Source organism: Sardina pilchardus, chromosome 1 (assembly GCF_963854185.1).
Source record: "Sardina pilchardus chromosome 1, fSarPil1.1, whole genome shotgun sequence".
NCBI lineage: Eukaryota > Metazoa > Chordata > Actinopteri > Clupeiformes > Clupeidae > Sardina > Sardina pilchardus.
The window spans coordinates 38,462,098-38,479,192 of record NC_084994.1 but is presented as its reverse complement, the minus strand read 5'-3'; the positions used below and the strand labels follow the sequence as shown (position 1 = coordinate 38,479,192).

General features: G+C 49.1%; 1 protein-coding gene across 1 annotated transcript in view; it reads left to right on the top strand.

Moving 5' to 3' along the window:
• Nucleotides 1–17,095, top strand: part of sipa1l2 (signal-induced proliferation-associated 1 like 2) — a 121,898-nt gene that overhangs the window by 41,648 nt on the left and 63,155 nt on the right. Inside the window, exons 2-4 of the mRNA XM_062544205.1 lie at nucleotides 7,988–9,792; nucleotides 12,206–12,333; nucleotides 15,402–15,590. Coding sequence (XP_062400189.1) covers nucleotides 8,334–9,792; nucleotides 12,206–12,333; nucleotides 15,402–15,590 — 1,776 coding nt within the window. The 5' untranslated portion in view covers nucleotides 7,988–8,333. The remainder of the gene's footprint in view (nucleotides 1–7,987; nucleotides 9,793–12,205; nucleotides 12,334–15,401; nucleotides 15,591–17,095) is intronic.

Genomic DNA, 17,095 nt, shown 5'->3' with positions numbered 1-17,095 from the left:
CCCTCCGTCATCCCCCTGTTCTTGTTCTCCGTGTGCCCTGTTTGTTTTTCTCCCCGGATGATCATTTCTGCAGATGGAGCGTGTGGCTTTTGTTTAACAGAGCTCAGGGCCTCGGCTTAGAGCAGCGCGCCTGTCTGTAAAGCAGGCCACCGTATAGGACTAGGGCTGGGCTGGTGAGGTATGTCAGACAGTGTGTGTGTGTGTGTGTGTGTGTGTGTGTGTGTATGTGTAGAAATGCAGTCTATATGGGGATGGGGATACTCTTTGTGTGTGTATACGTTAATGCCGTCCATATGTGTGTATGCGAGCGGGAGCAGTGTGTGTGTGTGTGTGTGTGTGTGTGTGTGTGTGTGTGTGTGTGTGTTGTTCAGGCCTGCATACCCAGAGAGCATTAATGGAATGCAGGAATGTACTGTATATGTGAAATGATCTAGTTCCTTCTGGCTATCTCTCTCTTTTTCTCCCACTCCCTTCCTCCTCTCTCTCTCTCTCTCTCTCTCTCTCTCTCTCTCTCTCTCTCTCTCTCTCTCTCTCTCTCTCTCTCTCTCTCTCTCTCTCTCTCTCTGTGGAGTAAATCCCTCTGTAATTCCCTATGGAGCAATTGGCATTAGGGGCGCGACCGCTGCGTCTCATTATAGTTGTCCAAGCAGGCAGCCCAGACAGAAGCAGCAGCTGACTGACTGACGCTCTTTTAACGAGACCCAAGCAACAGAGAGAGAGAGAGAGAGAGAGAGAGAGAGAGAGAGAGAGAGAGAGAGAGAGAGAGAGAGAGAGAGAGAGAGAGAGAGAGAGAGAGAGAGAGAGAGAGAGAGAGAGAGAGAGAGAGAGAGAGAGAGAGAGAGAGAGAGAGAGAGAGAGAGAGAATCAGAAGCACACGCCAACCAACCAGGACACACACACACAGACACACACAGACAGACACACACAGACACACACACACACACAGATACACACACACACACACACACACACACAGATACACTCAGACAGACAACACCAGACACACACACACACACAGATACACACACACACACACACACACACACAGATACACTCACACTAACATGCACTCACAGACAGAGATCGAGATAGAGATCAAGGCAGAAAAGTGGTTACCCTATTTAAAAATCAGAAGCCGCACGCTCTGATTACTTGTCAGAAATCTAGTAGTCGTATTCTCCACCTCCTCCTCTCTGGTTCTTCATTACCAGCAAATTGGGTGCACCGGTGTCAGTTAACTTGCTCTCAGGCTACCTCTGCTGTTTACTTGCAGAGAGCAGCGGAGGGAGGGAGGGAGGGAAGAGAGAGAGAGAGAGAGAGAGGGAGGGAGAGAGGGAGGGAGGGGAGAGAGTGTGTGATCTTGGTTTGACCCGGTGAAAGACGTTCACTGTGTTCTCTGGATGCTGAGCTTGTTTTTTGCTCTGCCAGCAGACACCCGTGTGTGTGTGTGTGTGTGCGCGTGCGTGCATGCATGTGTGTGTGTGCACACCGCTCAGGCCCCTGCTGACTGCACAGATGTAAATATCATTTAAATCTGACACGAGGCGAATCACATGAGAGACTAACTGCTGGGCAGAAGGCACTCGAGAGGTGACTCAGAGAGCAAAACGGATCTATAAAACTTTATACAAGTTACAAGCGGCAACATTTTTACAAAACAAAACTAAAATACTGCCCGGTGGCTTATAATAATGATAATAATAGTGTATTCCTAAAAGGGTTATAAAACTACATATCCCTCCTAATATTGCTCTGCATTGTACGCTGGTCGTCTGCTCTGTATTTCTCGCATGTATTGTGTAGCCTAGTAGCCTATGTAGCCTAGTGGTCTATGTAGCCTAGTGGTCTATGTAGCCTAGTGGTCTGTGTAACCTAGTGGTCTGTGTAACCTAGTAGTCTGTGTAGCCTAGTGGTCTATGTAGCCTAGTAGTCTCAGTTTAGTTCATTAGCAGCTGATACATCTGGATGGATTGGACATGTCAGTGAAGGGGATTGTGCCGGCCTTATTGAAGCTCCATACTGGCCGATGGTGATGGTGATGGTGATGGTGATGGAGAGAGTGTGTGGACATTGTGTGAGCCTTAATCAGCTGTAACGCAGCGTTAGCTTAACGTTAGCGCAGCGTCGAGGGTGTGTCTGAGAGCGGAGAAGGGTGGGGATAATGGGCTTAGTGTGCCACTGATGGCTGATTGAGTGTTTAACGGGCGGTGTGAAGGCAGGCAGCCGCGGGTCTGAGAGAGAGCAAAGAAAAAGAGAGAGTGAGAAATAAAGAGTGAGAGTGAGAAAGACGGGGAGTGAGTGAGTGAATGCCTATGTGTTTGTAGAAGAGAGAAGAAGAACAAGATGGAAAAGAGACAGACTATAGAGTGGGGGAGAAACTGCGAAGAGACGAGCGATCGAGACAGTGGAAGAGATGAAAGAGAAAGAAACAGACAGACACAGACAGACAGAGATGAAAGACAAAGAGACAGTGTGTGTGTGCGTGTGTGTGTGTATGTGTGTGCGCAGTATGTGTGTGTGTATATGTGAGCGGTATACAGTGTGTGTGTGTGTGTGTGGTGTGTGTGAGCACGGTGTGGTAATGGAGCTGCTGGCAGGCTGCGCTGTGCTGTGTCGTGCCACTGGCCCGGGGGGGAAGGTGTGAGTGTGAGGAGGATGTGGGGCCGTCAGACAAGGAGCCGTGCCCATGTAGGGACTGGAGCCGGGCACCATGCCCCGTAAACCTCCCTACACACACACACACACACACATATACACACATATATACACACACACATATAAAAAAACACACACACAGGCACGCACACACACACACACAGGCACAGGCACAGATGTACACACACAAACATGCATAAACATACACACCCCTTCCCACCGGTCCCTGTTTGGACAGGAGCCTGCCCTGCTCAGCCCCGTACTGTACAGTAGAGCTGCCCCCAACCCCCCCTTCTCTCTCTCACACACACACTCACACACACACACACACACACACACACACACACCTCTCTCTACCATTGGTGCCAGTCTGACCCCGGAGGAGTGTGTTCATTGCTCTCTCTGTGTGACAAAGGGGCAAGTGGCAGAGAGAAAGACAGAGGGCTACTACTGTTGTCAAAACAACCGTGAACATGAGAGAGAGACTGAGAGAAACAGAACGAGAGAGAGATGGACAGAGTGATCGAGAGAGGGAGAGAGATGGACAGAGTGATCGAGAGAGGGAGAGAGATGGACAGAGTGATCGAGAGAGGGAAAGAGAGATGGACAGAGTGACAGAGTGTGGGTGAGGGAGTGAGAGCCAGAGGTGCATGGTTGTCCAGGGGCCGTGTTTGTGTGGCCTGCTTAGTGACGGGGCTCAGTGACACGGACATGGGGCACGTCCACCACAGGGCCCAGCGCTGGCTTTTGCTGTGTTTACTTACGCCGTCGCCCACGCAGGGAGGGAGTGTGTGAGGGAAAGGGCGACAGGGATGTAGGGCACCGATGCCAGTGTGTGTGTGTGTGTGTGTGTGTGTGTGTGTGTGTGTGTGTGTGTTTGTGCACATTTATAGTGTTGTTTGAAAGTAGAGTAGAGTGCAAGAGAGACAAACTAGGTGTCTGTGTATAGGAGCCTGAGTGAGTGGGAATGAGCTTATTCATATGTCAACTATTTATACACTATTTATAGGGGTGTGTGTGTGTGTTTGGAGGGGTTGAGGTGTCACATGCTATGTCAATGTGCATATCAGCTATGTTTACACGTATGTGTGTGCGTATGAGTGTGTGCGAGTGAGTGTGCTAGCAAATGCCAGTGTGTGTGTGTTTGTTTGAGTGTGTGCCAGTGTTGAGACTGAATGCAAATGTCAATGTGTGTGTGTGTGTGTGTGTGTGTGTGTGTGTCTTTGGACATGCATATGTCATGCATTTGTCATTCCTGTCCCCTATTTGCCTGTGTGTCCTCTTTACCCTTTGTCTCAGCACAGCTGATGTCCACCGCTGGCCAGTCCATCCGCCACTCATTCCACCGGTCTCCCTCCGCGCCCCTGGGCTCAGTCAGGAGGACCCCTTAAAGGGACGGCCCTTAGTGAGGAGGTCCCCTTAAAGGGACGGCCCTTAAACAGAGTTTAGTCCAGTTTGGCTTGTGTGTGAAACCGCTGCCTCCCTGCTCCCACGGTGCTTGTAAAGGGCGTAGTGGAAAATGGGTCAAAGTTAGTTCTACTGCGTATATAAAAATAATGGGTCAAAGTTAGTTCTACTGTGTATATAAAAATAATGGGTCAAAGTTGGTTCTACTGCGTATATAAAAATAATGGGTCAAAGTTAGTTCTGCTGTGTATATAAAAATAATGGGTCAAAGTTAGTTCTGCTGTGTATATAAAAATAATGGGTCAAAGTTAGTTCTACAGTGTAGGCCCCTATATAAAAATAATGAGTCAAAGTTAGTTCTACAGTGTATATAAAAATAATGAGTCAAAGTTAGTTCTACAGTGTATATAAAAATAATGAGTCAAAGTTAGTTCTACAGTGTATATAAAAATAATGAGTCAAAGTTAGTTCTACAGTGTATATAAAAAAAATGGGTCAAAGTTAGTTAAAAATAACGCAGTGAGGATAGAGACTAGTCAGCTTTGAAATGTGGTTCATGAAACAGCAAAGAGTTAGAAAAAGCGACTTCCAGAGCCGCTTTCATTTGATTTTTATCCGCCTTTGATATGCTAGAGCTGCCGCTGTCACCATCGGTGTCATAGGTACACTATTAACGAGAGGCTCCGTGCGTAGGACAGAATAGTGTGAATACGGGCGGATCCACTCGACTAAGTAGGCCTCAGATGAAGTGCCTATCGTCAACCTTTTGACGGACGGCGGAACAAAAGCTGTCCGCTGTCAGCAGCGAGCCAGCCGGCCGTCTAAACGGGCGAGGGCAGGGTGAGCGGTCTGCCCTGTCCACCAGAACTTGGCACGAGGAAGGAATGGGAGCATGGCAATGATGGCATGGCATGGCATGGAAAAGACATCAGGGCATTGTTCAGTGGGTCGAAGTGTTGATCAATATGGTGATATCGCAAATGCTGTGTGTGTCTTTGTGTCTCTCTCTGTGTGTGTGTGTGTGTGTGTGTGTGTGTGTGTGTGTGTGTGTGTATGTGTGTTCGTATGTGTTCTGTGTGATAGTGTGCTTTATTTGATTAGTAATCACGTCAGTCTCTGCGTCCGTTATCTGGCCTGAAGCGCTTGGTCAGCAGTCCTCAGTGTTAGCATGTGTCACACACACGCCTGTGTGTCTCTCCACCATTTCCCTTGTGTGTGTGTGTGTGTGTGTCTGTCTCTCCACCATTTCCCTCGTGTTTCTCTTCTCCCTTAGTACTTTGCCCAACATTTTTTGACTCATTCCCCAGCAAATGGACTCTGACTTGTTTGTGTAGCAAAGTAAACAGAATTTATCACGGCTTCCAGTCTCATTCGTCATACAGATCAGCAAATAAAATAGACAGTCTCTCTCTCTCTCTCTGTCTCTCTCTGTCTCTCTCTCTGTCTCTCTCTCTCTCATTCTCTCTTTCTCTCGCTGTCTTCCTCATTCTTTCCTCATTCTATTTTCCATTCTGCCCCATTTCTTCTCTCTCCCTCTCTCGATCATGCTCACCCCTCGCTCTTTCGGTTTCTCTCTTTCTCCTTATCCCTCTCTCCCTCTCTTTATCCCTCTCTCTCATGCTCTCCCCCCTCTCTCTCTCTCTCTCTCTCTCTCTTTCTCCTCATCCCTCTCTCCCTCTCTATTCTGTTCTAGAATCCAGCAGCTCTCAAAACCAAAGCCATTTTTTTCACTCACCACCACTGCCACGCACACACAATTCCTAGCAAATCACATACAACAAACAAAGCAGCTTGTTTGTCATGGCCTTTTTATCTTGCATTTCCATCTCATGGTTTCGCCTGACTGCCACTCAATTTCTCTGGTGTGGGGGGGGGGGGGGGGGGGACATGCTTTTAATGAGGGTCAACCAGCTCTGTGTTGCCAACCTTCATCCACCATTTATAGGCACTGGCTCAATAATGGATGAATTCATTACTCGCACAGATAACAGCTTTTGGCCTGTATTCATCCTCCAGTGACTCTCTGTGTTTCCCTCTCTCTCTCTCTCTTTCTCTCTGCCCCCATCTCTCACTCTCTCTCTCTCTTTGCCCACCCCCTCTCTCTCTCTCTCTCTGCCCCCCCTCTCTCCCTATCTCCCTCTCTCTTGTCTATGGGTGTGTACATATGTGTATGCTAGCTTTTCTGAAGATTCCACAGCCTTTAGTTGGTGTTTATTTAGTTTTGTCTAAATGCACATTGCTCATGCAAGATCCTTGTTATCGGATTATGTGTCTCATTTGCTGATGTGTTGACTTTTAAAAAAAAAAAAAAAAAAAAAAAAGAAGTCACCCTGAGTCTGGGGAATGCCTGCAGGTCAGAAAAAAATGCTAAAAATAAATGTGCTTGCAAATGGGTTGGAAAACATCATAAGAGTTGCACACCTGGTGCTAACCGAAATCGGTTATACCCCCCCCCCCCCTTCTGAGCAATAATCAGTGTGATGTATTTGTTTGATGAATTGAAGCACCGAAATAGCTCTGCTTCTGTACAGTACGTATCTGTAGTACAGTAAATCCCAAATCCCTTCTGATAATATTTGGGAATAATAGGCCAAAGGTCATAGTCGATGGAAGTGGGATTGGCGTCCGATTTCCTGGCTGGACGTCGATTGTAAGATTGAATGGTGGTGTCCTAATGGTGCTCATTGAGGCTGCCAAGCTATTGGGGTCAGTGAACAGAGATTTGACAGCAGCGCTAGTTTTTTTTTTTTTTTTTAACCCCCAAACAGGGTAAACAGGGTATTAATATTATGCCCCTCTGGTGTTCAATCAGTCGGCCTCGCAGAGGAGCGGATTAATTTTTTTTGTGGCGATGGACGACGTGCGGTTCGGAAGGCATGAGAGGCGGGCGGTGTCGCTCCCCACCCCGGCTCTCATTTAAACGCATTAGACCTCAGGGGTGGTTGGTTGGCTGGGTTAAGCCTCGTGAGCCATGTTTAGCTGCGTTTATGGCACTTTGAACCTGAGGTTTTTTTTTTTTGTTGTTGTTGTTGTTTGTTTTGAAAACAGAAAACATCGGTCGCCGTCACATCAAGCGTCTTTAGGCTGAGTCACCATATTTGTTTTTTGGAGCATGATTTGTTTGTGTGTGTGTGTGTGTGTGTGTGTTTTTTTCTTCTCCATGTATAATGAAATGGCCTCTCTTTGGAGATTATTATGTTACTATGCTAAGAGGAGGCTGCAACTCCCACTCTTCAAACCAATTTAGCTGAGATCCATTAAGATATTAGGAACAGGGGCTGTTTTTGGACACCGGGGGCACTTAAAGCAGTGCCCTTGACTGCAGACAGATATTTAGAACTCGAGTGAATAGCATTTACTATGTGAAACATGAACTCTCAACAGAAGCATGGGAAAAAATAGCAACAACAACAAAATAACAGATGGATACATTCTGAACTCTTAACTCTCCTTTTAGCTTAATTGACTCTCCTCAAACACATGCTTAGTGTTCAGTCAGTGTACAGTGTGTACGACGTGGTGTTAGTGTGCAAGTCCCTCAATCCTCTCGGCCACATCGTTTAGATCGTATGGAGAGCTGCGAATGGATCTAAGTATGCAATGTCACGATAGATTTACAGCCTATAGGATCCTATAGGATTAAAAATGACTGGCCCCCATGTCTGCTTTCTGTCACTGCTGACAACAGAGACGACTGAGCTTCATCAGTTTGATGTGTGTTGTGATGCTGCTGGTGGTGTTGAATTGAGGATTTGAAAAGGGCTTTGTGGGGTTTACACACTCCCAAGGTCGATTGGTGTGCTCTCAAAGCTCAGACGTCGTTTTTTTCCTGGTTTGTCTCTGTACTGTTTCTGTCTGGGGGGCATTGGTTAATAATTGATCATTAATGGATTTTCTTTTTTTCTGTCTCTTGTTTGAATTTCAGATTGAGCCAAGATGCATCACGCCGAGCTGTGAAGATTCATAGGGAAATGACCTCACTTCCTGTCCACTCTCCCGGTCATGGTGTTGTCCTGCAGACACAGATGAGAGTCTAGTCATATCCCCCTCCTGTTGTATGGGTCACAAGCCCACCTTTACCCAAAACCCTGGTCTGGGTTTGTGTGTATACTCCAAGTGTCCATTCTTCAACCACTGAAAAGAACTATGAGAACAGTTCTGGCTTCTGGCTGTTTTTTGATGATTTAGCCTCGAAAGGTTCCGACATGAGTGGCATCAGCCACAGAGCACAGGAAGAAGCCTGAGGAGGAAACGTCTCGAGGGCTTTTGTGATGCAGACGGACAACCTGTTCAACAAGAAGCTTCAGGCCCTAAACGGCAACATGGGGCCTCCCATGCCCAGCCTCCAGGGCACGCCGGCCATGCCCAAGATGGGCGTCCGCGCCCGCGTCTCCGACTGGCCCACGCGCAAGGAGATCGCCGACAACCGCCCGCCGCCCCGCTACGACAGCCTGATGACCAGCTTCCCCAGCATGCCGCCCGGTCAGACGCCAGACGGCTGCGGCGGCGGAGGAGGAGGAGTAGCGGTCATCAACGCCAACTTCCTGGAGGCCAAGTACGGCCTGGCCGACCTGCTGAACAGCTCGCCGTACAAAGGCGGCTTCAACCCGCTGCGGCAGCGCAGCAACAGCGACGTGACCATCAGCGACATCGGCGCCGAGGACGTGGACCAGACGGCGGTCAACCCCAACACGGGCGCGTCGCTGCACCGCGAGTACGGCAGCACGTCCTCCCTCGACCGCCAGAGCGTCACCGGGCAGGGCTTCGCCGGGACGGCGGCCAGGCCCCCGCAGCACCCGGACCTCGGCGCGCCGTCCGAGCTCCCGAGCGCCCCTCCGCCGCAGGCGCTGCCCGAACTCTTGCACTACACGACGTCGCCCCCGGCAGCGGCGACGACGACGCTGTCGCCGAGCCTGCAGACGGCGGCGCAGATCGCCCGCGGCGACATCATCTGCATCTCCAACCTCGACTACGTGGACCCGTCGCTCTTCTACAGCCGGGAGCGCGAGCGCTCCTCGGCGCTCCAGCGGCAGAAGTCGGAGAAGAACGAGTCGTCCGGCATCTTCCGGCGCCTGCGCACCATGAAGAGCGACGGCGGCGGCGAGCGGCAGAAGCAGAGCGGAAGCGGCGGCGGAAGCGGAAGCGGCAGCACGGAGCAGCAGGACGAGGTCGCCCGGCTCCTGGGTCGCCCGCAGAGCTTCCAGAAGTGCTTCGCCCACTACGACTTCCAGAGCGTGCTCTTCAACATCAGCGAGGCGGTCGCCAACCGCGCCAACCTCGCCCGCCGGAAGAACGTCACCACGGGAGCGTCGGCCGCCTCCCAGCACCAAGGAGGAAGCGGCGGCGGCGGCTCCAGCGACGGTAGCGCCGACCCTCTCCCCGCCTGCGAGTCGCCCCTGGGCAGCTGCGAGGACCTGGGCTCGGACCCCGACGAAGGCGACGGCAGGTGCAACGGCATGGTGCTCAGCTGCCCGTACTTCCGCAACGAGACCGGCGGCGAAGCCGAGCGCAAGCTGGGCGTCCCCAGGTCCAACAGCGCCACCTACGGCGACGGAGGAGACGGCTACAGCCTGGAGGCCTCCATCACCTCGCACTGCTCCAACGCGGGCGTGTCCGTGCTCGAGGTGACCCGGGAGAACTACCCTCTGCAACGGGAGATGGTCAAGCGCTACAACTTCGAGCACATGGACCAGGGAGCGTACTACTACCAGAAGTACTTCTACAACAAAGGTGAGGGCAGTTGAACTAGCTCAGTGTATTTACAGTAACCCCAAGTTGCTGTGCCTGTAGTGTCGGCGGCCATGGATAAGCACATCGTCCAAATACTATGAAAAGGAGCAGCTCAGTGTATCTATAGTAGGTGGAGGGTCTAGCCTAGTCTAGTCTAGTCTAATCAGGAGTCTGGTCCTCCAGTTGGAACACCCGAAGGTTGCAGGCCTGATAGAATTCAGGCGTGGTGCCTAAATTCAGGCTTGAGCTCGGCCATGTATGCTGTCAAGAAAGGCTATTCTCTCTATTGTCTTTGAATGTATTTGATCATTTCAGGCACAGATCATTTCCTGTCTATCAGCCCTGAGGTTGTGAATTCATACCGTTGGGCTTCCATTGTGCCCCCCTGAACAAGACTTATAACCCCAAGTAGTTAGTTCAGTGTGGGCGGCCACGGATAAGCACATCGTCCAAATACTATGAAAAGGAGTAACGTAAAGAGATAAGAGTTGAGAAGCTTAGCACTTCTGATGTAAATGTAAGAGGAGTTGAAAAAGGATCCATTGTCTTTTCAAGTCTCCCAGAGGAGAATTGTGTCGCATTGACAGCAGACAATCCACGCAAAACCTCTGCCAGAAAAAATAATAACCACAATGAATACAGTATAAGAAAAGACATAAAATAACAGAAAACAAATACTTCAAACAACGATGAGTTGAAAAGTTCAAGCTGTGATGTGATTTTCAGCGCACACACACACAAGGTCGGACTGATCCCGCGCAGACGTTTGTCATGCGATCCCAGTCACGCGAGCGGGGACCGCACTTTTAATGCGTCGAGTCTCCGCCACATGTGATGCATGTTAGACGCCAGCCACTCGGGAGGCGAGCTGAAAAAGCACTCCCGACTAAAATGGGTTCAGCTCCTGATGCAGTACGCGACCGCAAGCACCCGCGGATGGGTACCGTTAACGTGTATTTGGCATGACGTTTTACCCATAATGCTCTGTGTCTGCATGTAGCTCTGTGAATAATTCAGACCCTTACAGGGGTATGGAATGCTGTGCGGCGGGCAACTTTTGTTCGTATGGCAATTGCATGTGTCACCCGATCGCCTGCTATCAGTCCCATGTGAAGTCCCGTGGCGCTAGTCATTAATTATATAAAGGGACACCACAACACGACCCTGTGGTCAATACGGTGACTTTCAGTCAAAATGGGGATAGGGTTGTGTGTTTCTCTCTCTCTCTCTCTCTCTCTCTCTCTCTCTCTCTCTCTCTCTCTCTCTCTCTCTCTCTCTCTCTCTCTCTCTCTCTCTCTTTCTCTCTCTCTTTCTCGCTCTTTATATCTCTCTCTCTCTTGCTCTCTCTCTCTTTCTCTCTCTCTCTGTCTATGTGTGCATGTAGTGGCCATTTTCACTCATGCGTGTATTTGTTGATAAGGCCTTGAGGGAGAACAGCGGGTGAATGGTCAGTGTTTCCCCACAAACAGGCTCTCTCTCTCTGTTGTTCCCCTCTCCACCTACTGTATGACCACTGAGCACCAAAATGTCCAGACTCTCTCTGAATCAATGCCAGACTCAACAGAGTGCTCAACTAGAATATACCCCAATGTCCTGTGCTGACATATGTCGGTTGTACTTGCTAGACAGACAGTGCGACCTTGGCTTTGGTGTGTGTGTGTGTGTGTGTGTGTGTGTGTGTGTGTGTGTGTGTCTGAGTTTTCGGATCTTTCCCATGAGAGACAGAAAAAAATGAAGTAGACAGATGGATGGACTGACAGATACCAAGAGGGAGATGGGTAGACAGTGAGGAAGAGCGAGACAGATAGAGAAAGGGAGAGAGAGACAGACAGGATGAAAGACATCCAATGAGACAAATAGACAATGAGAGAAAGATAGAGACACAAAGAGAGAACGATAGAGCGATAGAAAGATACATGGTAAAAGAGAAAAATATGTATATATTTAGATAGATAGATAGAAAGATAGAGACACAAAGAGAGAGAAAGATAGAGCGATAGAAAGGTACAGAGTAACAGAGAGAAAAAAGTATATAAGTAGGTAGAGAGTAGAGACAGACAAATGGAGCATGAAAGATGAACAGACAGGCAAAAAGAGAGACCGGTTGACCCATCCATTTCCTAACGCACACACACACACACACACACACACACACACACACACACACACACACTCAAACAGTCATACGTACACACACACACACATGCACACACCATGCTTATCTCTCACACACAGTTGCCCTTTCAGCTGGCTGGACCCAGCAACAGCAGCAGCAGCAGTGCAGCGTTCAATACCCCTTTAATCCGCCCTAATTCAGCTTGAATGATTGATCTGACTGTCTGTCTATCTGACTCCCCACCCCCACCCCATCCCCATCCCTCTCGTTGCCCCTCTGTGCCCCCCCTCCCTCCAGAGCACCAGAACTACTTTGGGGTGGACGAGAACCTGGGGCCCGTGGCGCTGAGCATCCGGCGGGAGAGGCTGGAGGACAGTCGGGACGGAGCACAGTACAACTACCGCATCATCTTCAGGACCAGCGAGGTGGGACACGAGCGCACACACACACACACATGCTGGCACACACACACACACACACACACACACACACACACACACACACACACACACACACTGACCCTTATACACACACACACACACACACACACACACACACACACACACACACACATATACGCTGACACACACTCTGTCACATCCTCACGCACACGCACACACACACACACACACATTCACACATTCACTCAATACGACACACACACTCACACAGGCACAGACATTCGCTCAATACGACACACTCGACACACACTCACTCACCCCCACACCCCCCACCCACATCCACACTTTCCATTTTACAATCTCTCACACATACTATACTTTCTGTCATATAAACACACACACACACACACACACACACACAAACTAACCACGCGAAGTGTGAAGCCATTTTTTAAAAGCAACAACAGCAGCAGAAGCAGATCTCCAATAAGTGAAGGGTGGTTTTGAGATGGGGGGACAACAGAGAGGTCTTGGACTTGGCCGGGTTTCTAAAGGCTTTCAAGGTCTCTGGTGTTGCTAAACATAGAGGCTCTCCAAAAAGTGACACTCACACACACTCTGCCATCTGGCACCATTACTACCACACACACATACACACACACACACATACTGACACACTAACACGCTAAAACACAACATCTCTATGATGGAGATGACAAGACACTCATCCTCCTTAAAAGCCAAGAAGAGTGCTTTGACACATCCACTTTTTCTCTCTTAGTCTTTCTCGGATATACACTGGTGGTGATGGATGGGAAAAGAGAACTAGGAGGAGGAGGAGGAGGAGGAGGAGGAGGGGGATGAAGGAGGGGGGGGGGTGGTGAAGGGTACCAGTAATGGGGTGGCATTAAAATGTATAGCGGAGAGAGGAAATCGGGTCAGGCCAAATACACAGGTGGAGGAGCAAGCAAGCAAGCACACACACACACACACACACACACACACACACACACACACACACACACACACACACACACACACACCAGACACACACATACACACACACTTGTCATTGTCGTCGCTCTGCGAGGGCACTTGTAAGCTTTTAGTGCAGTGCCCTTTCCCAGTGCGGGTTCACTCTATTAGTTCCCTGAATGACTGAAGCGTGGCACGGCACAGTACACTACAGTACACTACAGCGCAGCAGACCGAGTAGGATGACGATGACGAAGATGAGGATGAAGATGATGGAGTGGCTCTTGATTCGAGTTTGGCCTCCACTTCAGGCACGGCAGGCGTGGAAGTGGGTCAAAAACGTATATATCCGTTGTAGGTTAGATCTAAAAGGGTTTTAAATATATATGCATTGGAAGTTTTTATTTTCCCTCTCATGAAATAGACTCAAACAGCTGAATATGGCTCTATTCATAGCGACTAGCCAAGTTCAGTGCATGGATTGATAACTGATATCAACGTCATGCAATAATCTAATTATAAAATGATAAAAAAATAAATAAATAATGATCGAAAAGTGCATTAACGTCACTGTGCTCAAATGTCACGCAATATGTGACACACTGCATACACACAGGATATTAGTGGCTATTATATGACGCAGTGTATAGACCGGTAAGGTGTAATCATATCCGTGCCGGGATATCGTATAGTTTCCACCACTATAGCGTAACATTTCCCATTGATCGCCACATGGTTGGGTCCCTTGTGCGTGTGTGTCAATTTTCTGCCCATGGGTGGCCAGCGCATCAAAGCTCATCTGCCCGCACTCCGGAGCGCTCAATAGAAGGTCAGCGCTGGAGCTGACATTTCCAAGCCTGGTGGCAGTCCTTGTGCCGTGCTGTTGATCGCAATCAAGTCAATCGGAGGACGAGGAAACGTTCGAGAACATCGGAGCATCCAGTTTTATTTACCAGTTTACGTGTGTACTTGTATATGTGTTTTTTTTTTGTTTTTTTGTTCTTTGGCAAAGGCTTTTAAAAGTAGCCACAGGCGGTAAATTGCAAAGTTGCACTATTATAGTGTCTGTCTGTCAAATAAAATAGAAATAAGTTATCTAGTTCACTCAAAATTGTTCAATTGCTCAAGGCGGATTATTCGCAAGTAGTAGAAACATGCATCAGCGTCGGGAGTTGATACAGCGTGAAGTCTCTTTTTCCATTAGGCTCAGAATCTCCACCTCCCATTACAGCACCCAGAACACACACGAGTGCGTATAAAACGGCTACGTTTATCTTAGTGTAGTCCGTTATTCTCTCCTCCGCCCTGCCGCACAGCACATCTCAAAGAGGGCGTTGTGAATCGGCACGGGAGCGGACGTCGGACGAGCCTCTTTTTTGCTCTCCGAGCGAAACCGCCGTCGTGCCGAGAGAGCCGGCACGGTCGCTCCTCGACATCGTGCTCTCTTAGCGGCCCTCAATAATTCATCGCCTTAGCGCGTGTGCGCGTGTGTGTAGCACGTGTAGTGTAATGCGTAGCGTGTGTAGTGTGTAGCATGTGTAGTGTGTAGCGCGTGTAGTGTGTAGCGCGTGTAGTGTGTAGTGCGTGTAGTGTGTAGCGCAGGCACGGATGACGGTTGTGCGGTTGAGAGCCGTTAAAGGCCTGGGAGTGCGCTCCGGTACCGTGAGCGTGCGGAGAATCGGCTGCTCAGGCCCGGTGACACGTCGTCTTGAGGGGAGGTTGACGTCACTGCGGTGGCATGGCATACGCTTCTGCTGATGTTGCTGTTGTTGCTGTTGTTCGGCCCTTTAGGAGGTCATCAGATTCTTTATTTTTTGAGTTCTTGTGGTCCTTATTTTCTTTTCTTTCTTTTATGTCTTTCTTTCCTTCTCTCTTTCTCTGTTTTATTGTTTTTATGTCTTTCTCTCTCTCTCTAATTAAACTCCTTTGCCTACTTTCACTCTCTATCTTTCTCTCTGTTTGTCCCTCTCTCTCTCCTTCTCTCTTTTTCTCTTTCTTTTTCTCACACTCTCTCTCTCTTTCTCTCACCATCCCTCTCTTTCTCTTTCTAAATAAAGGATTTGAGCCCCACGCCACCCCACCTAACCCTTCTCTCTCTCTCTCTCTGTGCCCCACAGTTGACCACCCTGAGGGGGGGCATCCTGGAGGACGCGGTGCCCTCCACTGCCAAGCACGGCACCAGCCGTGGGCTGCCCCTCAAGGAGGTGCTGGAGTACGTGGTGCCCGAGCTCAACATCCCCTGCCTGCGCCTGGCCACCAGCTCGCCCAAGGTCCCCGATCAGCTGCTCAAACTCGACCAGCAAGGGGTGAGTCTGTCCAACTGACCCCAGAACAGCACAAATTAAGGGGTTTAGTTTGATGTCATTCTCAACCAGCAAGGGGTGAGTTTGTCCGACCAACCATCCTCCGTCCACGGAGACTGGCCTCAGAACAGCACCAATCAGGGGGTTTAATAGTAATCTCAATCTCGACCGGCAAGGGGTGAGTTCGTCCAGCTGACCCCAGAACAGCACAATTTAGGGGGTTTAATTTGATGTCAATCTCAACCAGCCAAGGGGTGAGTTTGTCCGACCAACCATCCACAGAGACTGACCCCATAACAGCACAAATTAAGGGGTTTAATGTGATCTGAAACGGATGTAATGTCTGATCTCAAGGAGGGAGATGGTTAACCTTGGGTGGTGGTGTGGCGCTAATATAATTCCAATGCTAATTCGCTTTGTGGAATCTAGACCACACTTTTACCACAAGCAATCATACTTTGTTAATTAAGTCAATTTCAATTTTTTAAGGTTTATTAATTTATATAGCTTGCATTAAGGGTAGACATTAACCTTTCATTATACGTCGGTACATTTTGTGCACATTATTTTATTATTATTTTAATGGAATCTGGGGCATGCCTTATATTAAGTATACCCAGTACTTTTACGTCGCTACATGTGGTGCATCAAAATAGCCTCTGGCACGCTGCTTGGTATGATGACGAGACAAAATTGCATTTTTATTTTGTAGCTGATGCTGTGCTAGTTGTTTTCACACACAGACAGTTAAAATGTTGCGATGTCACTGCACATTTCCTGAGAACAAGCAGCCCTTGTAGAAGAAGAGTTAGGGAGTGAGAGGGAGAGAGGAGAGAGGAGAGGAGTAGCAGACTGCTGGTTATTATCCGCCACTCCTTAACTAGAGAAAGAGGGGAAAAAAGAACATCACCTCATCTAACTAGTCATAGAACTCCCTTAATAACATTGCCAGCTCTCACAACTCAAACCCAACCATTTTCTACACACACACACACACACATGCTCACACACACATGCATACAGACTCCTCTGGTTCTTAGCCACGCACACACACACACACGCACACACACACACACACACACACACACACACACACACACTCTCTCTCACACACACACAAACCCCATAGGTTTTCTACCCAGTCTCACTAACTGGTGATTAGCCAAGGCCCCACTGCTGCCTCTGCACGCTAGCTTTGTAATTACTCGACCTTAATCACAGGGATTTGGAGCGCCGACCCGCCGTTAAACCCACTTCTGTTCTCCTCCGTCCACTGTTTGGCCCACGACACTGACCACTTTAAAGGACTTTCGAATGGGAAAAGGAAGACGACACTCACGGCGCACGCGAGATCCAAAAGCCCCGTCATCTCGATCGTTGGTGGCACGTTGGTGGTCATGGCCATAAATAAACCATGAGCGGCACCATTTAGCGTTACATAAAGCTTGTTAATGTTAACTAATGCGTAATTAGCGAGTCGTTTTCTAGGCCCCATCACCATAAAGTGT